This window comes from Mustela nivalis (genome assembly GCF_964662115.1).
Source record: "Mustela nivalis genome assembly, chromosome: Y".
Taxonomy (NCBI): Eukaryota; Metazoa; Chordata; class Mammalia; order Carnivora; family Mustelidae; genus Mustela; species Mustela nivalis.
Window position 1 is genome coordinate 30,499,502 of NC_139041.1, and position 24,567 is coordinate 30,524,068.

The 24,567-nt window shown below is 33.6% G+C and overlaps 1 protein-coding gene across 14 annotated transcripts in view; it reads left to right on the forward strand.

Moving 5' to 3' along the window:
- LOC309856859 (lysine-specific demethylase 6A-like) overlaps nt 1–24,567 on the forward strand; it is a 193,197-nt gene that overhangs the window by 105,637 nt on the left and 62,993 nt on the right. For 7 of the 14 annotated variants that reach the window (XR_014307372.1, XM_082718549.1, XM_082718559.1 and 4 more), the window contains 9 exons: nt 2,490–2,544; nt 5,292–5,326; nt 12,789–12,882; nt 14,458–14,584; nt 20,365–20,463; nt 20,589–20,808; nt 21,327–21,461; nt 22,038–22,193; nt 22,711–22,800. Coding sequence is in view for 13 of the 14 variants with exons in the window: in XM_082718549.1 (XP_082574675.1) it covers nt 2,490–2,544; nt 5,292–5,326; nt 12,789–12,882; nt 14,458–14,584; nt 20,365–20,463; nt 20,589–20,808; nt 21,327–21,461; nt 22,038–22,193; nt 22,711–22,800 (1,011 nt within the window). In the remaining variant the exon portion in view is untranslated. The remainder of the gene's footprint in view (nt 1–2,489; nt 2,545–5,291; nt 5,327–12,788; nt 12,883–14,457; nt 14,585–20,364; nt 20,464–20,588; nt 20,809–21,326; nt 21,462–22,037; nt 22,194–22,710; nt 22,801–24,567) is intronic. The other 7 variants (XM_082718555.1, XM_082718561.1, XM_082718551.1 and 4 more) reach the window with 2 other exon arrangements.

Sequence of the window (24,567 nt, forward strand, 5' to 3'; positions counted from 1 at the left end):
TTCTTTTCCATGTAGATAAGCAGTTTTCCAAGTACTGTTTGTTAGAAAGGTTGGCCTGCATATCTTGCATAAGCCTAACAAGCTTGTGTTGCCACTCTTAAGTGTTTCTGCCTTGGATGCTATTTGCAACTATTTTTTTTATTACAGTATCAGAAACCTCTTTTTTGGGTCATTATCTGAGGCTGTTTGAAGAAGCATAGTTATGTATTCCAGTGAATTCCATATTAATTCTTCATGTAAGAGTAGTTTTTAAAACTTGGAGAAGATAGTGTTTGAACTACTTGTACATCTTGGTGTTTTAGACTTGAAATAATCAGTATGTCTCAAAATTTTTTTAATATGCGCATCGTAGGTATGGATTGCATTTTTGTAGTTGATATTTTAATAATTTGTCCTTTGGTTACTTAATGATATTATAATTCATTATTTTAGCATTAAAAAATAAATGGAAACTTTAAAATGTAATGTACTTTGTGGGAATACTTTCTAGAATGATCAATGGGCCTTATTTTTCATTTAGCTTTAAAAATTCAAGTGCTTGGGGCAACTGGGTGTCTCAGTCATTGAGTTTTGTCTTTTGCTCAGGTCATGATCCCAGGGTCCTGGGATTGAGCCCCACCTCTCCCTCACTTGCTCAGCAGGAAGCCTGTTTCTCCCTCTCCTACTCTCTCTGCTTGTGTTCCCTCTCTTGCTGTCTCGCAGTCTCTGTCAAATAAATAAACAAGATCTTTTAAAAAAAAAAATCAAGTGCTTATTGTCTTCTGTTGAGCAGTTTATGTTAGTGATGTTTATGGTGGCAAGTAAATTAGAACTTAGTGTTTTTAATAATGATTAGTTTTTTCATGTATTAACGTTATTTGTGTTTTTAATATATACAAATAGATAAATGAATGACTTGTATATAATTAGTATATTATGTATTATTTTATATATATATATATATATTTTAAAGATTTTATTTATTTATTTGACAGAGAGAGAACACAAGTAGGAAGAGAGGCAGGCAGAGAGAGAGAGGAGGAAGCAGGCTTCCTGCTGAGCAGAGAGCCCGATGCGGGACTCGATCCCAGGACCCTGAGATCATGACCTGAGCCGAAGGCAGCGGCTTAACTCATTGAGCCACCCAGGCGCCCTGTATTATTATATTATACTATATTATTATTATATATTATAAGTATTGTTATATAATATAATATAAATTATTATTTATAATATAAATTATTAGCTAATATTAGCAAATATTGTGTATTATATAAAGTACATATTGTTATGCATTAACTGATTAGCAAATGATTGGTAATATTAGTATTTTTATCTAATACAGTTATTCAGGATATACTAGATTTAAATTTGTCTAGACAGAAATCTACATTGTGCATTATTTGATATAAGTAGTGCGCTATATTGTTAGTATTACATTTAATGAATGATTCTTCATATTTTACAATATATAGTATATATATTTAAATATATACTATATAGTATATATAGTTTTTAAAAGAATAGTATAATCAGTTCACAGATGAAATTGAAAACGGGTTTGTTTTAAAATTTTACTTATTTGAGAGAGAATGAGGCAGGAGGAAGGGTAGGGGATAGGGAGAAGCAGACTCCCTGCTGAGCAGGAGGTCTGACATGGGACTCGATCCCAGGAACCCAGGATGATGTTTAACTGATTGAGCCATCCAGATGCCCCAAACATGGGTCATTTGATACAGATGTGAGATTACAGCTTTAAACTGTCTTGAAATACAGTGATATGGAAGAATCAGTGAAAGCAAATATATTTTATTCTTTAAGATAATTCTCATAGAATTTTCTAGTTCCTGAATTTGAAGTTTCATTTTGAAATAATTTTTATTTATTTTTATTTTTTAAAAAAGATTTTATTTATTTATTTGACAGAGAGAAATCACAAGTAGATGGAGAGGCAGGTAGAGAGAGAGAGGGAAGCAGGCTCCCTGCCGAGCAGAGAGCCGGATGCGCGACTCGATCCCAGGACCCTGAGATCATGACCTGAGCCGAAGGCAAGGGGCTTAACCCACTGAGCCACCCAGGCGCCCCTCATTTTGAAATAATTTTTAAAAAGCCATTTATGTTCTTAAGGATACCGTTGGAATTTTCCATCTTTATATAATGAATTACAAAGCATGAGTCATTAAATATTTCTGTAACTTAATTTTTTGCTTGAATACTGAAATAGGTTTGTGTTTTCCATCTAATAGAAGTACTACACACAGGATAAATAAAGGTTTTTATCCCTTGCATTTTTCAGTTTTGGCTGTCTGGTGGGAATAAATAACTTGGTAACACTTTTCTTTCCATAATAGATTTTGAATGACAGTAATTTTATTTAGTTCATGATTATGTTTTAGTTGTGTAACATCTTTTCATTATTATATGTTAGATCTTACAGAGCCTAACATATAAAAGTTGATTTTACGTAGCTCTGAGCTTAATGTGTTAATATTTTTGCTTTTCTCTCACAGCATTTTCAGTTAGCTTTGATTGACTGTAATCCCTGTACTTTGTCCAGTGTTGAAAGTAAGTATTTCTAAGTATAATAAGTCTTTTATCTCTTTAGGAAATCATGACGATAAATACCTTTTCAAATCTACTGTATTTTTGTTTCTGTCTTTGAGTTGTTGAGAATAAGAGTGGAAGAACACAAGCCTGAGTCAAAGACTTTACGTGATTGATTTGGGTAGGTAGTGGTTTTAAAGATAATCAACACAATTACTTCCTTAAGAATAGAAATGTCTAGTTTCTAATTGAGTGGTATCACTAGTAGTGGTTGTTCAGCTATCTACGTTAGTGGAAAAATGATTTCTTTTCCTTCTGTTAATATTGTTGAGGATTTGAATATTCCTCAGAGCATGACTGTTTTTTGAAATTTTTGTGCTTGTAAAATTGGGAAGATCATAAGAATTCAAAGTAAAGTTAAAAACTGAACAGAAAATTTATTTTATTTTGTTAGTAAATCATAAATGTATTTTCTTTAGAAATAACAAATGAATGTGTACCATTAGTATTTTTGAGAATAGTTGATAGAAAAAATGTCATATATGATTTTATTTTGGAATAATATTCTAGTATAATAAGTAGTAAAAATTAAAGTTTAAATTTCAAGACCATTGTTGGCACCAATGTCCAAATTTCAGTGTGTATAATTGAAAAGTGCTAGGTTGAGCATTTTTTGTAGTTGTATTTTTATGCTATTCTGTCAAAGAACATTTAAGAATGAAATACCTTATAAAAGATAACACTGTATCTTACACAGTTGTGAACCAGAGACATGGAATCTGAGACTAAAATCTCGAGGAAGTTGAGATGGTATTTGGGTACAAGTTAGCTGAACTTTGCTTTCTTTACCATTTATTAGATTCATGTGAAGTTTGGGAAATTGAGATAGTGATTTTCCATGTCTCTCTACCTTATTTCTTTTTACCTATAGTCCAGTTTCCTTCCATTAATGATATAAGATGAGATTAGGAGTAACTGCACTTGGCAGAGTAAGGAGAGCTATCTTGGGAAAGGGCATCAAGAAAGAAAGAAATTGGAACATGTAAAATAAAAATTTTAGCCTTTAGATAAAGTATCTTCACCCATAAAATTTCTTAGCCTGTAAAATGAGCCTATGAAATAAAATATCTCTTTAATTACAGAATAAAATAACCTACAAAATGAAAATAACCTACAAATAGACTCTCTGTTAGTTGTTATTAATAGCTGTTAGTTGGTTTCTTTTTGTTTTGTTATTTTGTGATAGTATTTTGTCCTCTCTAGGGAAGACATCTTTATTCTTCATGAAAGGGGATTAACATGCAATGTGTAACCCTTTTTTGTACCAAAATGGTGTTTGATTTTAGAGTTAAGTACAGAATTTTGAGGAAAATTTCTTTTTTATGGAAAGGAATTCATGGATACCTAATGCAGTGTTCCCCAGCCTGGATATAGAGAAGTTACTAAAAGGGTGGGGAACTTCCTAACTGAGAGTTTTCCAGGCCTTTATAACCAGGCAAACTGAACCAGGATCTTTTTTTTTTTTCCTTTTAAGATTTGTTCATTTATTTTAGAACGAGAGAGAATGAGCGGCGGGTGGGGGAACAGATGGAGAGAGTCCTCAAGCAGACACCCTGCTGAGAGCATGGCGCTTGATCCCAGGATCATGACCTAACCTGAACCTTTACCAAGAATAGTAGCAACTGGGCCACTCAGGCACCGCTGAATCAGAATCTGTAAAAGCTAATCTAAAGAATTTGAATTTTTTCATGCTTCCTAGAATGAATTTTATCTTTGTGGTATTCAGTGAGAGAGAAAGTTTGAGGAAGGAGAAGAAAAGGAAAGAAAGACACCTCTTGGTACATTTCTTCCAGCAGATTTCATCACCACTGTGAGACTGTCCTTAAAAAAAAACAAAAAACAAATTCACATAAATAAATAATCTCTATATAATTTTGACAGGTTCTTCTACTTATAATCTAACTAACAAAGCAAGAAGAAAATAAATAATGTTTTTTCATTAACAAATGAAAACCATAAAATGCACAAAGCTAAATTTTAGTTAAATTTTGTGATCTTTATCGACTATTATGGTCTTCACTGAATCATAATCCTCCAATGATTGGGAATTGGGCAAGAGGCAGAGCTCCCAAAAAAGGGAAGCAAAATGTTCTACTTCATTTGATTTTTCACATGTATTTACTTCATAATCTTGCTTTTTAGGTGGTTTGACCTTTGTTTCTTTTTTATATTAAAGCTGCCTAATGCCAAAAGTACTCATTTCCCCATGTGTTACTTTTATTACACTGATCTATTACTTATAAGGAAGTACTTTTTTAGGATTTAATGTAAAGGTACAGCTTTTATATATTTAAAAAACATGGCTATTAAATAGTAACTTTATTTGTAAGGTGAAAGTTTGTGAATGTTGTGTTATGATATATACATTTAAAAGTTATATTTAGTTACTGTTGCTGATTTGAGCTTCATATAATATTTATGGTTGATTTTTAATGCTCCAAATACGTTAAAAGTTTTCTAGAGTTAATATTAAGTAATTAAAATTACATTTTAATTTAATAATGACTTCCAGTAATGTTTTCTTTATATGCTTTTGGTCTTTAGCAGATTTATTTTCATGTTATTTAAGTAAACACAAAAGACACACTCCTAAATAAAATTTATAATATTTAGTTTTAGCCTTTCCTTATATTTTACATTTTCTTTATTTTTATTACGTTATGTCAACTCTATTGTAATTAATTCTTTTCCATGATTTCATGTTGCAGTTCAGTTTCATATTGCCCACTTGTATGAAACCCAGGTAAGTGTTTTAACTAAACAACAAAATCTTACAACAAAATCCTCTTCATGCTCTAAGTGAAATGAATTTTATAAGGGAATTTCATGCTTTCATTAATCCATTTGATTGATTTCTCAGCATATACTCCTGCATATATTTAATATAATCATATGTATATATTTATACTTATTACATGTATTGCAATATTGCTTAGTGAAAAAGATATGAAGGTATTTGAGGTTTGTTTTCAATATGTGTATAGTGTTTGTACTACTTCCAACTCACTGTAATTTAATAAATTCTCCAGACACTCTGCTTGCTGAATACTAGAAACTGTCTTTTAATATGGTTTGTCTCTAAACTTAAATCAGTTGCATGCTGTGAAATGACTCTACTTCAGTTTTCTACCATCTGATATTAATGTATAATTTATTTTACAAAATGTGGATGTTTATTTTTTTATTTAAAATCAGTTAATTTACATATAGAATATTATTAGTTGCAGAGGTATAGTTTGGTGATTCATCAGTCCTGTGGGACATGAGTGCACATTACATCACATGCTCTCCTTAGTGTCCATCACCTATTTATCCCAGCCCCCAAACTCCCTCCAGCAACACTCAATTTGTTTCCTATGATTCAGTGTTTCTTATGGTTTGTCTCCCTCTCTGCTTTTGTCTTGTTTTATTTTTCTCTCCTTTCCTCTATGCTAATTCTGTTTTGTATCTTAAATTCCACATATTAGTGAAATCATAATGATAATTGTCTTTCTCTGATTGAGTTCTTTCCCTTTGCATAATGCCTTCTAGTTCCATACAGGATGTTGCAAATGACAAGATTTTGTGGTTTTTGTTTTGCTTTGTTTGTTTTGGATATTGAGTAATACTGCTGTATGTATGCCACATCTTTATCCATTCTTTTGTCTATGGACATTTGTGCCCTTTCCATGGTTTGGCTGTTGTGGACATTGTTGCTATAAACATTGGGTGCGTGTGCCCCTTCACATCACCACCAGTAGGTATTTACCCTAAAGATACAAATCTTCACAAAAAGATGCAAAAAGATACTTTACAAAAAAGATTTTTTATAAAGATTTGTATCTTTAGGGTAAGTAGTAGGTATTAGTGCAGTTGCTGGGGGGGTAGGGTAGCTTTATGTTAAATGTTCTGAGGAGCCTCCATATTGTTCCAGAATAGTTGTGCCAGCTTATGCTCCCACCAGCAATATAAGAGAGTTCCTCTTTCTCCACATCCTTGCCAACGACTGTGGTTTCCTGACTTGTTAACTTTGTTTGTGGATGTTTATAATAAGACATTATTTTAGAATAGTTTCCTGTGTTTTTGTGTAATACTGAAATGCCTTAAAACATCTTAATATTATTAGGCCACTTATAGTCGGCATGCCTTTCTTTTTAATCCTTTTAATGATATAACTAGAGTGTTTTCTAGTTTTTGCCTTTTCCAGAATGTTATATTTGGAAGCATAGCATATTTACCCTTTTCAGATGAGCTTTTTTCATTTAATGTGCATTTCAGTTTCCTTTATTTCTTCATGGCTTGATAGCTCAGTTCTGTTTATCTCTGAATAATATTTTATTCTTTGGATGGACTAAAGTTTATTAATACATTGACCCCATGAAGGATATCAAATTGTGGCAATTATGTATGAAGCTGTGAAAAGCATTTTGGCCCTTCATAAATGTCACTCATCCCCTCTATACCTAATATAATGAGACAAAGTTTTTCTCATGGAAAGGTACTGAATTTTGTGAAACCGTTTAAAATTTTGTCAGGTGCTGAATCTTTTAATTTTTTTCTGCATCAATACAGCCAACCATGTATTCCTTTCTAGTTCTTTCTTTTACTTAATCTCTGGTAACCCCCATTCTACCTTATATCTTTCAATTTGTGTATTCTAGATGCCTGCTACAAATAGAGTCATGCTGTATTTGTTTTTTTGTGTCTTGCTTGTTTCACCTACATCACCTTGAAGGTTATCCATGTCTAGCATGTATCAGAGCTTTGTTAGTATTTGTGGATGAATAATATATTTTGTTTCCCCTTGTGGGTGAATGCAGGTTAATTTTACCTTGAGGCAGTTGTAAGTAATGCTGCTATAAAAATTGGAGTACAAATATCTGAAACACTGTTTTCAGTGCTTCTACGTATATACCTGCTAGAATTGCTGGGTCAAATGATAAGTTTATGTTTAGATATTTTGAGAATCCACAGTGACCAAACCATTTTATATTTCTGTGCGCACAGCATACAGCATTACACAGTGTTCATATTTCTCCCCATCCTGCCTGGTTATTTTCTGTATTTTTACCTGCATTATGGTTTTGAAATTACATTTTATTGTAATACTGATTTTCATTTCCAGTTAACTATTTTTTTTAACTTTTTTTTTTTTTAACTATTGGTTTTGATGGTTATTTCATGTGCTTATTGGGCAAGTGCATGGAGAAATGTTTACTCAAGTCCTGTGACAATTTGTGATGGGGTTAATTTTTTGTTGTTGTTGTTGTTGTTGTTGAGTTGTTAGGAATTCTTTATATCCCCTGAACATTGATCCATTGAGATATGTTATTTGCAAATATTTTCTCCCCTTCTGTATATTTTTGATCACTTTTGGGATTTGCACCATCCTCATAGTAACCTTTTCATTTACAAAAGTTTTAATATATTTTAATAAAGTCCAATTTATCAATGTTGTCTATAGTTTTGTCATAAATATAAATGTAAAATCTGAAGTCATAAAGACTTTCCATTCTGTTTTCTTCTAAGAGTTTATAGTTCTATCTCTTACATATATGACTTGAATTCATTTTTAGTTTATTTTTCCTTTCTTTTCTTTTTTTTTTTCCAGAGTGAGTGAAAGCAAGCAGAAGCAGGGGAGGTGTAGAGGGAGGGAGAGATAAAGAGGGAGAGACCCTGAGATCATGAACTGAGCCAAAGTCAAGAGTCAGACACTTAACCATTGATCCAACCGGGCGCTCCATTTTTAGTTTATTTTTCTAAGGTGTAAGAAAAGTGGCAACTTACTAATTTCCATGTGGATATTGAGTTCACAACTTGTTGAAAAACCTTCCTTTCTCCATTGAATGCTCTTGGCACCCCCGTAGAGAATCAGTTTACCTGATATTGTGAATTTATTTCTAGGGTCTAAAGTCTGTTCCATTTGTCTGTTTGTGGGTGCATTGTTATTCTGATACCATACTGTTTTGATTATTATCGTTTTGTTATCTTTTGAAAGCAAAAGATAAAACACAGGAATTTGGGGCACCTGGGTGGCTCAGTGGGTTAAAACCTCTGCCTTCGGCTCAGGTCATGATCCCAGGGTCCTGGGATCGAGCCCCGCTCAGCAGGGAGCCTGCTTCCTCCTCCCTCTCTCTCTGCTCACCTCTCTGCCTACTTGTGATCTCTGTCAAATAAAATCTTAAAAAAAAAAACCACACAGGAATTTATGAAAGAAAGTTAAGTTTTAAACTCAGGATGTGTAAGTCTTCCAATTTTTGTTTGTTTTCCCGAGTTAGTTTGACTTTGAGGTCAAACTCCATATGGTTTTAGGAGGTATTTAAAAAAGAAATCTCTTTAGTAAGTGCCATAATCTTTTGTTAGGGATTGCAGTGAATCTGTAAATTGCTTTATGAGGTGTTGTCATTTTAATATTAAGAATTTCAAACTACGAATACAGTATTTCTTTCCACTTACGTCTGGTTGTTTGAACACTTCAGCAGTATTATTTACAGTTTATTGTGCTAAAAAACTTAACATGAGACCTACCCTGTTTATATTATAAGTGTACAGTGCGCTACTGTTGACTGTTTGTGCACTCATATAGATCTAATAACCAGAGCATATTTAATTTTCTAAACTGCATTCTTTTCCATTGATAAATAATTCCCTATGACTACTTTATTTCAGCCCATCAGTCATCATTCCATTTTTGAGTCTATGAATTTGACTATTTTGTGTATCTAATATAAATGTAATCATGCAGTATTTGTCTATGGTTTATTTCACGTACCATAATGTCTTATGTAAATAGAACCCTCAGTAGTAAAATTCTTTTTAAGTAAATTTAAGGAGATGAGAGATTTGTATACTGAGAGTAAAAAACATTGATGTAAGAAGACTAGCAAATAGAAAAATATCCTGTGTTTATTGTTTGGAAACTATTATTAAATTGTACACATGGTTTTCACTCACTTCTGTGGGTTTTTGTTAATGAATTCAAAATTGGTTTACAGATTACCTTCCATTTCTATGAAAATCTCAATAGAATTTTTTAAAGCTGTAGGAAGAGTGATTTTCTAATTCCATTGGAACTTAAGATAAAGATCAAAAATATCTCTTGAGAAAGAACAAAGCTGAAAATACCACATTTCTTGATTTTAGATACAAAGCACCGAAAACAATATGTTCTTAGTGTACCACTGAAGCAGAATAGAGAGCCCTGGGTAAATCTAGAGATCTGTGGATATTTGACAGAAGTGCCAAGAATACATAGTGAAGAGAATGGGGTGATTCAACAGTTCGTGTTAGGGAAATTGAATGTCTGTATGTAGAAGACTAAAATTGAAACCCTGTTTTGAACCCTTTTACACAGATGTCAACCCAAAGTGTGCTAAATCCTTAAAAAGAAGGTGGAACTAAATCTGTAGAACTCTTAGATGAATACTTCTAAGAGCTGCTTTTAAGAGCTTCACGATCCTGGTCTTGGCAGTGGTATTGTGCATATGATACCAGAAGCACAGGTAACAAAACAAAATCAGTTGTTAAGCCACATCAAATTATTATTATTTTTTTAAGATTTTAAAATTATTTTAAGATTTTTTTTATTTAAAAGACTTTAAAATCTTAAAAGAAAATAATTTGATGTGGCCTAACAACTGAGAGAGTGAGAGAGGGCAAGGAGTTGGGAGGAGAGGAGAAGCAGGCTCCCTACTGAGCGGGGAGCCCAATGTGGGACTCGATCCAGTACTGGGGGATCATGATCTGTGCTGAAGGCAGGTGCTTAATCCACTGAGCCACCCAGGTTCCTAGGACCACATTAGATTAAAAGGCTGCCAGGGTGGCTCAGTCGCTTAAGCTCCTGACTCTTGAGTTTGGCTCAGGTCATGATCTCAAAATTGTGATATTGATCCAGCTTTGGGCTTTGCACTCTGGATGGGGAGGATGGTCTGCTTGAGATTCTTTGCCTCTGCATATCCCCCTGCTTGTGTTTAAGATTCTTTTCCTTCTGCCATCCCCCTGCTTGTGCGTGCATGTGCATTCTTTTTCCTCTCAAATAAATAAATTTTTTTTTAAAAACTCGTTTACATAGCAAAAGAAATAATCCACAGAGTGATAAGATAGGTAACAGAATAGGAGAAAATATTTGCAAGCCATTTAATACAATAAGGGATTAATCTTGCAAATATATTAAGAATAAATACAACTCAACAGCAGAAGAAATCTAGTAACTGGGTTTTAAAATGGGTTAAGTATTTTCATAGAAATTTCTCTGTGGAAAACGTGTAATGAAACAATGCTTACTGGCACTAGTCAGGGAAATTTAAATAAAAACCATAGTGAGGTATCATTTAAATCTGTGTGGACATTATAATAAAAAACTAAAAGCAAATGTTGGCTAGGATGGAGAGTAATTGGAACGTGGTACGCTGTTGGGATGGCAAAAATGGGGTAGAAAACCAGTATATAAAGATGAAATAATAATATAATATTTATATATTTATAATAATATAAATAATAATATGAAAACCAGTATATAAGATTTCTTCAAAAAAGCTACCGCAGGATACAATAATCTCACTTTTGAGATTTATCCAGAAGATTTGCAATCAGAATTTCAAAGAGATATTTGCAATCCTGTGTTCACTGTAGCACTATTCCTAATAGCCAGTGTGGGAACAGTTATTGACTGCTAAATATAATGTTCTTTCACAAATGAACGGAGCAAGAAAATTTGGTGTTCTATACATGTCTTTCATATTCTCAGTAAATTTTTCTGAAAAGTTTTTTGAAGATTTTATTTATTTATTTATTTAACAGAGGATGCAGGTAGGCAGAGAGAGAGGGGAAAGCAGGCTGCCTCCCGAGGACTCTCAGATCATGACCTGAGCCGAAGGCAGAGGCATTAGCCATTACTGAGCCACCCAGGCGCCCCTAAATTTTTTTTTTTAAGTAGAATTGTTTTCTGAATTTCATTTTTGGGTCATTCTTTACCTAGTGGGAAGTGTGCAACTGATATTTGGTTATTAATTTTATATCCTGTAACTGATAAATTTGACTTGGGTTTTTTGTGGGGAAGTCTTTATCAATGTATGTATGGGCATCTTTGTGGATGTAGAGTTGGTGTCTGTATATCTGTACATACACCTATGATAGAAATAAAAACTGATTTTTTTTCTTTTAAGATTATTGTTTTTGGTCAGGGAAGAAACTCAGAATTATTAGCTTCCGTGTATACATTTATTTGAATTAGTCATTTTGCTCTGCTCATTTAATACTAATATGCCTGAAATGACATTTTTATCCTTTTATTATGCTTACAAAATGACATTGCTTTACCAAGTACATTCAAGATACAATGCTTTAACTGATGAATCTCTAAACTCTGCCTCTGATACTAATAATACATTAATATGTTGATTAATTGAATTTAAAGTTTTAAAATGATGGTGTTTTGTAATTTTCTGTTAGTTTTTCCTGTTATGGAGGAGTTTTATTAAACATGAACACGCTAATAGTAATAGAGTTTAGTCTTACTAGTACTTTTTTGGGAGAACTGTGGCCGTGGACTCACTTAGAAATTTACCTGTACCTTAAGTATCATGAACATTATTTGTATCATAACTGAGGACAAGGGTTAGGTCTTTAACCATGTGTATGTGTTTTTCAAGAATATTTTCAACAAGAGAGATGTATAAAGATAAAATGTTACCTACATTCCTCTTGTGTTAGGTTTTGTAAAACACAGTAGTACTTAAATATATTTGCTTTATACTTTGAATCTTTGAAAGTTTCCCCAGTTAGTTATACATTTGCTAATAGAATATTTGTACAAACAAACAAACAAAAACTTGTACAGCTTTGTGAGTGTTATATAATGTATAAGGTTGAAATTAACTCTCTTTGTAATTGTTGGGATATAGCAGAGTTTTTAAATGTATTTTGTTGACACCCTGTCATATTGAAAGTTAATTTTATCAGCTCTTAGTTGTTCTGCAACATAGCTGTCCAGGGTTGAAGAAATATTCCATTAATAATTTACTTTGTATATTCAATTATTTCTTTTATTACAGAAACTTTGTATTATCTAAATTCATATAGTACAGATTCTTTATAGCATACATTTTAGTGCTCTTATTGTTTCAATACTTGAAAAGCTAATTAAATCATGTCATCAATTCCTTATTAAAATCTTTATTTTTATTTAAAGATTTATCCTTTTTTCTTTGACTTCTTTTCTACTTTAGAGGAAATATCATTCTGCAAAAGAAGCCTATGAACAACTGTTACAGACAGAAAACCTACCTGTACAAGTAAAAGCAATTGTTTTACAACAGTTAGGTATATAAAAATTTATTTTCTACTATAGATTCCTTTAATTACAGATGTTCGGGTGTTTAGTGGGTGCGATTGGAACTCTTCTGCATTAACAGTCCCTTTTTATTTGAAATTATTCATTAAGATTAATGATAACGTGTGTTAATTTGAGATTTTATTTAAAATACTTTATATTGTAAGTGTTCTTCTATAACTATTATTCCCTTTCTTCTTCTGTCCAGAATTTATTTATACCCACTATCTAACACAGTCCATCTCAAAAACCTATCAAACTTCAGTGCTTCAGTGCAACTAGTCTTTCTAAACTCTTAGTATTAACCTCTTGTACTTGATCTCTGGAGTAAGTTTGGTTACTTTCATGTGCATACCGCTTTATGAAGTTAATAAATTGACATCTTTCACACAGCTTCTGAGTGGCTGTTGTGCTTCTTTTCATAGACTTACTCACAATATGAATTAGTGGAACTATGGCATCTAAAAATTATAGAATATTTCACTCTGTACGGTCTATAGCATTTCTTAAAATTTTATGCTTTTCATAAGAAAATCTAATGTTTAATGTGAAGTTAACATTGTTATTTCTTAGAAGATAATAATGAATATTCCTTAGTAATTCATATTATTAGTTACTCATCATGTCTGTTTTATATTTTGGTTAGAGTTTGTATTTGTTTTCACTGTCCCTATTCGGTTTTGAACAAATAATTCTAAATTTCAATGAAGTTTGTTGATATTATGGGTATATGCATAATGTCATTTTATTATTCTTTCTGTGTCAAAGTAATTAAGCATAGTTTTCCCTTAGTGTGGTATTTTTGCAAAGGCAATTTTATACACTTATTTAGACTCAAAACTAAAACACTGGTTTCTTTTGTCTTAAATGTAAATTTAATATATTTTGTCATGTTCTGGTTTTTCCATTATCTCTCTTTTTCTGTTTCTGTAATTCTGAACCTGTTTATTAAGCAGGCACTCTGTACTGCTCTTACTGCTCTTCGAACTCATTATTCATTAGTTTTTCATAAACCTTGGAGAGTGTTTATTGTTTTTGTTTTTGGTTAAATACTGTATTTAGAATGTTGATGAAAATACCCAGTATTAATAAGAAACAGAGCCTAACTCTCTAAGATTTTTAAAAATTATTTAGCTGATGTATCTTTTTTGATTATGTAAGCTTTTATATATTTATTCCTTAGATATCAGTATTGGCTTGCTACTTGTTTTAATATTCAAAGGAAAAGTAAATTAATCATCTTTATAATTTTGGTGTATAGGATGGGATTTTTAGAAAAATTAAATTTGGAAAAGGAAAATCCAGGGCTACTAATTTAGTGTCAGTGCTTTGCCCTAAATAAATTAAATTTCTCTCAGCTTTTTAAGAGCCCTGAGTGGCATTGACTGTAACTTTTTGAGTGAGGTAGACTTTCCTATAGCTATCTTTGGTAGTTTTAAATTTGGGGGAAGTTTGAAACCTGATTATAAAATGTACAGAAGGGATTTTATTTGTGTTTTTCATGGTATTCTTAAGTGGAAAAATAGTTGGATCTTGGGTAAATGCTTATAATTTTTAAATTATAGGATGGATGCATCATAATGTGGATTTACTGGGAGACAAGGCCACCAAGGAAAGTTATGCGATTCAGTATCTCCAGAAGTCTTTGGAGGCAGATCCTAATTCTGGCCAGTCTTGGTATTTTCTTGGAAGGTGAGATTAGACATTTGAATTGTGTGGCGTAGAGTTAATTTATAATTTAAAATGTTAGTTTATATAATATCTGCTTTTTATTATAAATACATGATAGCCGATTCTTGATTGGTAAAATTGGATCACTCTAAATTTGATGCTTTTAGTGAGAAATTCTTACTTTGCTTATCAGTTTTTATTTTTACCTTGTTTTTATGGTCCTTGCATTACGGTTAGTTTTTGAAGTATTAAACAGTTTTCAAGAGACATCAGATACTTTTTTTTAAGATTTTATTTATTTATTTGACAGAGAGAGATCACAAGTAGGCAGAGAGACAGGCAGAGAGAGAGAGGAGGAAGCAGGCTCCCTGCTGAGCAGAGAGCCCGATGCGGGACTCGATCCCAGGACCCCGAGATCATGACCTTAGCCGAAGGCAGCAGCTTAACCCACTGAGCCACCCAGGCACCTGAGACATCAGATACTAATCAGTAATAGTGTTTTTCAATTCCATATTTAATTTTGTCCCCTTTGTTATTCCTGTCATTTTTAATGTATTTAGTTGATGTTTCATTTTTATCCTCCCTGATAACCTATGGTAAAATTCATTTGAATAGTTTGAGGTATCAATTTTCATTTCACATAAATGAAAATATTAGATTTGTCAGGTTGATTTTCTCAGAGTTACATACTTAATTGTCTCACTTTGATTTAATTATAAATTTCACCTGATTCTTTTTCTTTCTTTCTTTATTATTATTATTATTATTATTATTTTTTTTTTTTTTTTTTTAAAGATTTTACTTATTGGGTGCCTGAGTGGCTCAGTTTGTTTAGCATCTGTCTGACTCAGGTAATTTTCCCAGGGTTCTGGGATCAAGCCCCACATTGGGCTCCCTGCTGAGGAGCCTACTTCTCCTTCTTCTAGTTCTCCCTCCCCCTGCCCCTCCTGCTTGTGCTTTCCCTCTGTCCAATAAATAAATAAAATCTTTTTTTTTTTTAAAGATTAAAAAAATGTTTTTAAACAATTTTTTAAAAAATAGATTTTACTGGGCGCCTGGGTGGCTCAGTGGGTTGGGCCGCTGCCTTTGGCTCGAGTCATGATCTCAGGGTCCTGGGATCGAGTCCCGCGTCGGGCTCTCTGCTCAGCAGGAAGCCTGCTTCCTCCTCTCTCTCTGCCTGCCTCTCTGCCTACTTGTGATCTCTCTCTGTCAAATAAATAAATAAAAAAAAAATAAATTTTACTTATTTGAGAGAGTGCACAAGTGGTGGGGAGGGGCAGAGGGAAAGGGAAGGGCAGAGGGAAAGGAAGGAGCCAGCTTGCCAATAAGCAGGGAACCTGATGTAGGGCTAGCCAGGACTCTAAGATCGTGACCTTAGGTGAAGGCAGATGCTTAACTAACAGAATGATCAGGTGCCCCTCATCTGATTCTTTTTTATACATGGAGCACTTTGAGAAACTTCATCATGAAATCTAATTCAGATTTAGTTTTTATTTGTTTGTTTTAAAGATTTTATTTATTTATTTGACAGAGATCACAAGTAGGTAGAGAGGCAAGGCAGAGAGAGAGGAGGAAGCAGGCTCCCTGCCAAGCAGAGAGCCTGATACGGGACTTGATCCCAGGACCTTGAGAATGACCTGAGCTGAAGGCAGAGGTTTAACCCACTGATCCACCCAGGCGCCCTAGATTTAGTGGGGTTTTTTTGTTTTTTTTTGTTTGTTTGTTTTTGTTTTTGTTTTTGTTTTTTTAAGATTTTATTTATTTATTTGACAGAGAGAAATCACAAGTAGATGGAGAGGCAGGCAGAGAGAGAGAGGGAAGCAGGCTCCCTGCTGAGCAGAGAGCCCGATGCGGGACTCGATCCCAGGACCCTGAGATCATGACCTGAGCCGAAGGCAGCGGCTTAACCCACTGAGCCACCCAGGTGCCCCGGTTTTTTTGTTTTTAAGATTTATATTTTTATTTGACAGAGAGAGCGATGAAATTTGACTTCTAATGGTTTTTTGGGTTAGTACTGTTACTACTCTAGATTTTAGGAGTGGAAATAATTTGATAAAGGATAAGAATCTGTAGCATAATATGCACTATGCATAGCTTTTTAATATAAGAAGTTATAATTCTTTAATTACAAATATAAACAATTTAAAATGAAATATATTTGAAATTAACATTTAAATAATGATGTACTTCTCTATGTAATTGAGAACAGTATTCCACAGAGGGCTTTGCCCATAGATACCTGATATTAAAACATGGACCTGTGCTTTATTTTTAACATTATGGATAAAATTATCTGACTGTGCAGAACATTTTCTTGACTTCTCAAATAGAAGATATTAATCTTTTGTGGGCTCAGGATTATCATTTCAAACAGTAATTATTTTCAGTCTTACTTTTTTCTGTGATTTCTATAGTTTTGCTTTTTTGCTCTCATCTGCTGTCTACTAATGTATTATTTTAATTGGCTTTATTGCTACAGAAATAAGTTTGCAAAAATATATTCTGAAATTCATTAAAGCCTTGAGAATCTCATTGTCAGTAGAATTCATAGAGAAATACTATTGACACTAGTATTTCAGAGACTTTCATTTGTTAACTACTGCTTCAAGAATGTGTTGCGTATTGTTGCTTATTGCTTGGTGTATGGCTGTAAAAGTGAGATGGTGGGCATCTGTATGGGTCTTTCGAATGTGTGTCTCCCTTTCCCGACTCTGGTTGTGATCCTGGGATTCAGGGATTCCCTGTTTAGCGGAGAGCCCACCTCTCCCTATTCCTCTGCAGCTTCCCATGCCTGTGCACTCTGTCTCTCTCAAGTAAATAAAAATACACCCCCCCCCCCAATAAAAAGGTGAGATGGTGATATCGTAATATGGTTATTTTACACATAGGGAAAATGAGTCCAGAGAAGTAAACTGGTTTCCTTAAGTAATATCACAGAAAAGTAGTAAATGTCACAGAAAGAGCTGGAACTGCAGAGGTGTAACTGAAGTTTACTTGGTGCTCCTTTTATTACAGGTCGGTCAACCTTAAAGGAACCTAAACAAGTTGTATTAGGGGTACAGTTGTTTTGACTGGACTTAGACTTGGGTATATTGACATTCTCTCGTGACTTTTTAAAAAGGGGGCATGAAAATGCTGGTTTCAGAAATTATTTCTTACTTCTCCTGGCGTTTAGGTGAATGTGTTAGATAATCTGAAATTTTGTTTTGTTTAAAAATACACTTTTCTAATGCTATGCACATCATCTCTGATGTCTGTCCCTGTTTCCAGTTACTGCTAACTCCCTTTTTAATTCTCTGTCCACCAGAGATTTTATGCACTCTCTAAAATGACTCTGTCTGTTTCCTTTACTGGTGTTTCTTCTGTCTGTCAGCCCACAAATTAGTCATCTTTCATATTTATTTCTCCTCACTTCTTACAGGCATCCTATTCTTAGGCCTCTTTTCATTTGGGTGAATTGCAAATTAAGATTTGAAAGTCTTAAGGTTCTGAACTTGTTTCATATCCACTTATGTTTCCTGAACATTAGAAATGTACACACCAAAATATCTTTTAAAACCTCGTTTATTGGGGCACTTGGGAGACTCAGTTGGTTAAGCATCTTCCTTCGGCTCAGATCATGATCTTAGATTCTGGGATTAATCTCCAAATCAGGCTCCCTGCTCAGCTGGGAGTCTGCTTCTCCCTCTTTCCCCTGCTTGTGCTCTCTCCCTATCTGTCTCTCTCTCTCAAATAAATGAAAGAAAAAATTTTTTTAATGTTTTATTTATTTGAGAGGGAGAGAGAGAGGGAGAAGCAAACTTTCCACTGAGCAGGGATCCTGACGAGTGGGGAGACTTGATCCTGGGACTCTGGAGCTAAAGGCAGTTACTCAAGCAACTGAGCCATCCAGGCACCCCAATAAAAATCCTTTTAAAAAGTAAATAAAAGCTCATTTATCATATTCTTTCTTAGACTTGCTACTTTATTCATTTTTTACTTTATTTTTCACAATAATTTACTTTTTTTTTTTAAAGATTTTATTTATTTATTTGACAGACAGATCACAAGTAGGCAGAGAGGCAGGTAGGTAGAGGAGGAAGCAGGCTGATCAAGTTGATCAAAGTTGGATTTAAATTTTCCATTTGTAGACTAACATTTGTTTATATGAAATGCCTTTTATCATTTCTACTATAATCTGATTCCTAACCATTTGGGTTACATGAATTAAAATTTAAATCAGTAATAGTAGTGTTCTTCCTACACTGGCTGTACAGTTAAAGGTAATAAAACATTTCTTGCTATTTTGTATCCTACAAAGCCATAAGAAGTAATATTACCCAAAAAGTTCCTTTTTGGAAACATGTATTTAAATAATTTCTGCATCTTAAGAAAACAAATGGAAAAACAAAATTACTTGGGCACCTGGGTGGCTCAGTGGGTAGCCTCTGCCTGTGGCTCAAGTCATGATCCCAGGGTCCTGGAATGGAGACCCCATCAAACTGCAGGCTCTATGGGCAGCTGGCTTCTTCCTCTCCATCACTTGTCTCTCTTGACTCATGTCCCTCTCTCCCAAATAAATAAATATAATATTTTTAGAAGAAAAAACTTGAAGTTCTTGGGGCTCTTGGGTGGCTTAGTTGGTTGACGTCTGGCTCTTGATTTTGGCTTAGGTCATGGTCTCTGGGTCCTGGGATGAAGCCCCACCTCAGGCTCCTGGCGCGATGGGGAGCCTGCTTCCCCCGCTCTCTCTGCCTGCCTCTCTGCCTACTTGTGATCTCTCTCTCTCTGTCAAATAATAAATAAAATCTTTAAAAAATAAATAAAAACAAATAAATAAAATCTTTTAAAAAAATAAAAACAAAATTACCTGTTGGGTATTTTCTACAGTCTAAATTTTTTTTTTCCAACACCTAACCTATTGAAAAGTTTTTCTTTGATTCATTTTATATAAAGTTATGTGGCTTGGGGTTTTATTTGCTGTTGTTTTTTTATTTTGTTTTGTTCTTGGTTAGTTGGTTGTTTGATAAAGTCCCCATATACTGCTCTTTGCTTTTAATATTTTTAATATAACTGCTTTTTAAAAAACAGGATTAAAATGTAAGTTATTTAAAGTACCTAAATTGGGTGCCAGGGTGGCTCAGTCAGTTAAGTGTTTGACTCCTGATCTTAGCTCAGGGTCATCAAGTCAAGCCCCACTTGATTTATTTTAAAAAAATAATAAAATAAAATACCTATTAAATTAGATAATTAAGATGGTTAATGCTGTTTTTCACATTCAGTTTGCTCAGTATTATTTGAAATTTTCATGAATTAAGGAATATTTGTTCTGAGTGGTATAAGTTTATAAAGAATACAGACTGTTACCAATTTTTTTTATTTATCCTTTAATCTTCATCTAAAGGAAACCTGAATACCAACTGTATATAGAGACCTGTGTGCTTTACTCTTGAATATTATGGCATTGAACAAATTGGTAATGATTTCAGTAGAGTTCGTTATAACGTGTTAACACTTAGAGGAAAGTTCATTTAATAGCGAATTACAATGTATATTATAATTACATATTTTTGTGTATTTAAGCATGTATGTACACATACATATATAGTAGCCTTTTAGGTTTCTTTTGTTTCTATATATACATCATTTTGACAATAAGTGTAGTTAACTTAAATATCAATGGAATACCGTGTATGTATATGTATATAGACAAACATGTGCGTGCGCGCCCTTGCGCAACACATACGTACACACACACACACACACATCCCCGTTTGTCTATACCCATACCCAAATGTGCATAATTTTTTTCTCTGTTTCAGGTGTTATTCAAGTATTGGGAAAGTTCAGGATGCCTTTATATCTTATAGGCAATCTATTGATAAATCAGAAGCAAGTGCAGATACCTGGTGTTCCATAGGGTAAGCTTTCTGTATATAGAATTAATAGTATTTTCATAGATACACAAGTTCATTTTTAACATATGTAACGTACTGTGTATTACTATTACACTCTGTTTCAAACAGCTTATTCTTTCTCTTTTCAGTGTGCTTTATCAGCAGCAAAATCAACCTATGGATGCTTTACAGGCATATATTTGTGCTGTACAGTTGGATCATGGGCATGCAGCAGCCTGGATGGACCTAGGCACTCTCTATGAATCCTGCAACCAACCTCAGGATGCCATCAAATGCTACTTAAATGCAACTAGAAGCAAAAGTTGTAATAATATCTCTACACTTGCAGGAAGAATTAAAGTTTTACAGGTAAAAAATTGAGATAGCTTATTTTAAAAGACTTTCCCATATGATAACTGTTATGAGGAGGGTGGCTGCAAAGTGTGCCTATTTCTTTTGTTTTCATGTCAGTAACTTTTTTACATAATTTTTAATATTTTGTGATATTTTACTTTTCATTTAAAGTAAATGATGCAGTGCTTATGGTGTTCTTTTGCACATTTACTTCATTGATACACATTAATTTGCATGATTTTTCTGTGTGCTATCTACATCTTTAAGTCATAGCATTTTAGAGAAAAGAACACATCGTTTTCCACTCTTGATTGAAATTTCCTGTGAGATTTCTGAAAAAGAGAAAGTGGTTTTGTTCTGACTCACATGAGTATATTCTAGTTGCCCTTTTTATATGGAACATATAAAACCCCCAAATTTAGACTCTATTTTCTGTAAGAAATAAATACTTGTAACATTGAGGAAGATTTACTGGACTTGCTCTTACTCAAGTAGGCCTGTGTTAAATTTGCTTTTTACATAATTTTTCCTAGGCTCAGTTGTGTAACCTTCCACAAGGTAGTCTACAGAATAAAACTAAATTACTTCCTAGTATTGAGGAGGCATGGAGCCTACCAATACCCGCAGAGCTTACCTCCAGGCAGGGTGCCATGAACACAACACAGCAGGTGAGAAGTTGGGTTATCTTTGTAGGTGCCCAGCTTTAAGGGTTCTTTGCAATCTGTAGTGCTCAAAATTCTATTACTAAGTATATGATTGGCTTTTTTGTTTTTTAAATAAAAATTCTTCCAAATTATATGCAACGGATTTTATATCAAAATAAAACTTCCTTTGGGGCACTTGGCTGGCTCAGTCAAAAGAGCATGCGACAACTGCTCTTTGGGGCCGTGAGTTCCAGCACCACAATTGGTGCAGAGATGACTAAAAAAAATAAATAAATTTTATAAAGTAAAAATAAAACTTACTCTAAAATGGGAAGAAAGTTGGGGTACCGATTTCAAAACTTTTATATATTCTCATAAATTCAAAAGGGTTTTTTCTTAAAGGGACTATTATACAGTGGTATATTAAAAATGAAAGTTCTTCAAATGAAGGTACACATTCCTCCATTAATGATTCATTCAGTTTAATTTTTATCACTATCTGTGATGTCCACATAACTTTAAAAAGTATGCAGCTTATACTTTTTTTAGGATGGATTATGAATATATGGAACCATATTTTTTGTCTTCTGTGATCCGTAGGCTTACAAAGCTCATCACCCAAACACTGAACCTGTTTTAGGCCTCAGTCAAATACCACTTTCACAGCAATCCTTGCCAGTGCATATGATTACTTCTAGCCAAGTAGATGGCCCATCCAGTCCTGCCAAGAAGAAAAGAACATCTAGTCCAACAAAGGTATATATGTATACTTAGAGATATGGAAAATCCCAATCAAAAGTGAAACACTGTGTCTGTGAAATTTTGCCTGTCATGTGTTTTCAACTTGTGTACATCAGAGAGTGAAAGATTTTCAGTTTTCCTGTTACCTAGACAGCATTTTATATACCAGTTATGTAAGCATCATTTAAATTTAGAAGGAAGTGATAGATACTTCAACAAGTAATTTTATTCATTTCTTACTTTTATAAACTTAACACACTTTTATCCCACTTAATGGGCAGCTTTTTAGCTGTTCGAGACATGATTTACATAAGAGGCTTTTTAGGTGGAGGTAAAGAAGAGCATATGTTTCAAGTTAGAAAGCTTTCAAATTGATTATACATTTTAAGTTATTTTTTAAATAATTTAAACAGATAAGTCCTGTATATGTATAAGTGTTCCAGTTACAGTCATTAATGTCTCACTTGTCATAACTATTAATGTATGAATTTAACTAAATACTCCTTAATTTCTTTAAATAAACTTTCCTCAGAATAGTTCTGAGAACGGGAATAGAACTGTTTCACTTAATCCAGTACAACTGCAAGTTCATTCATGGTATTTGACACCACAGAAATTACAGGTATGAAACACATATTTATCTGTCATCTATCTATCTATCTGTGTATAGGTTTGTGTATATAATTTTTTTGTTGTTGTTTAAAAAAAAAAATTCCAGGTAGTTTTGGGGCGCCAGGCTGGCTCATTTGTTAAGCATCTGCCTTCAGCTCAAGTCATGATCTCAGGGCCCTGGCTGGAATTGAGCACCGGGTCAGACTCTTTGCTCAGCAGAGAGTCTGCTTCTCCTTCCTAATCTCCTTCTCTGCTCTCTCTCTCTCTCTCTCTCAAATAAATAAACAAAATCTTAAAAAAAAAAAATTCCAGGTGGTTTTAACATACAGAGTTTCAGGTTTACAATATAGAAACTCAGCAGTTTCATAAAGCACCCTGTGCTCATCGTAACTGCAAACTTTAATCTCCATAATCTAACTTGTTCCCTCATGGATAATCATCAATTAGTTTATAATTAAAAATCAGTTTCTTAATTTGTCTCTCATATTTTTCTTCTTGGGTTATTTGTTTTCTTAAATTCCATGTGAGTGAAATCATATATTTCTTTCTCTTACTGACTTATTTCACTTAGCCTAGTAGGCTCTAGCTTCATGCACGTTGTTGGAGATGGCAAGATTTTTTTTAATGGCCAAATTCCATTGTATATATACCATATCTTCTTTATTCATCAGTTGATGGACAGTTGAGCTGCCTCTATATTGTTGCTATTATAAATAATGCTGCTATAAAAATAGGGATGCATGTATCCTTTAAATTAGTATTTTCATACTGTTTTTTGTTTTGATTTCATACTTTTTGTGTAAATACCCAATAGTATGCTGAATCATAAGGTAGCTTTATTTTTAACTATTTGATGCACTTCAGTAATGTTTTCCAGTGTGGCTGCACCAGTGTGATATAGGGCAGTTCTTTGCATCTGCAATCCTCCCTGACACTTGTTTTCTTGTGCTTTTTATTTCAGCATTCCTACAGCTGAGGGTAATTTTTCATTGTGGTTTTAATTTGTATTTCTCTGACCATGAGTGATGTTGAATATCTTTCATATATCTTTTGACCATCTTGATGTCTTTGGAAAAATGCCTGTTCGTGTTTTCTGCCTTTTTCTTCACTAGATTTTTTGGTTTTGGGGTTGTTGAGTTTGAGAAGTTCTTTTTAAACATTTTGGTTACTATCCCTTTGGCAGATATGTCATTTTCAGATACCTTCTCCCATTTGGTCAATTGCCTTTTAGTTTTGTTGATTTTTTTCCTTCACTCTGCAGGAGATTTTTATCCTGATGAAGTCCCTGTAGTTCATTTTTACTTTCATTTCCCTTGCCTTATGAGACATACATATTGGGAAGTTGCTATGGCCGATATCAAAGAGTTATTATTATTGTCTGGTGGTGTCTAGGTAGTAGAGTCGAGTGTCCCAAATCTTGTTTTGGGTCAGGTTATGATATTAGGGTTTTGGGCTCAAGCTCTGTGTCAGTGTCTGTGCTCAGTGCAGAATCTGCTTCAGACTCTCTCCCTCTTCTAGTACCCCTCCCTGATATGTGCTTACTCTGTGTCTAAAGAAAAAAAAATCTTGAAAAAAGAAAAAAAAAGGTTACTGTCTGTGCTCTCTTCTACGATTTTTATGGTTTCAGGTCTAACATTTAGGTCTTTAATCTATTTTGAGTTTATTTTTGTGTATTATGTTAGAAAGTGGTCCAGATTCATTCTTTGGCTGTTATCGTCCAGTTTTCCCAATAGCATTTGTTGAAGAGCCCACCTTTTCCCCAGTGTATATCTTGCCT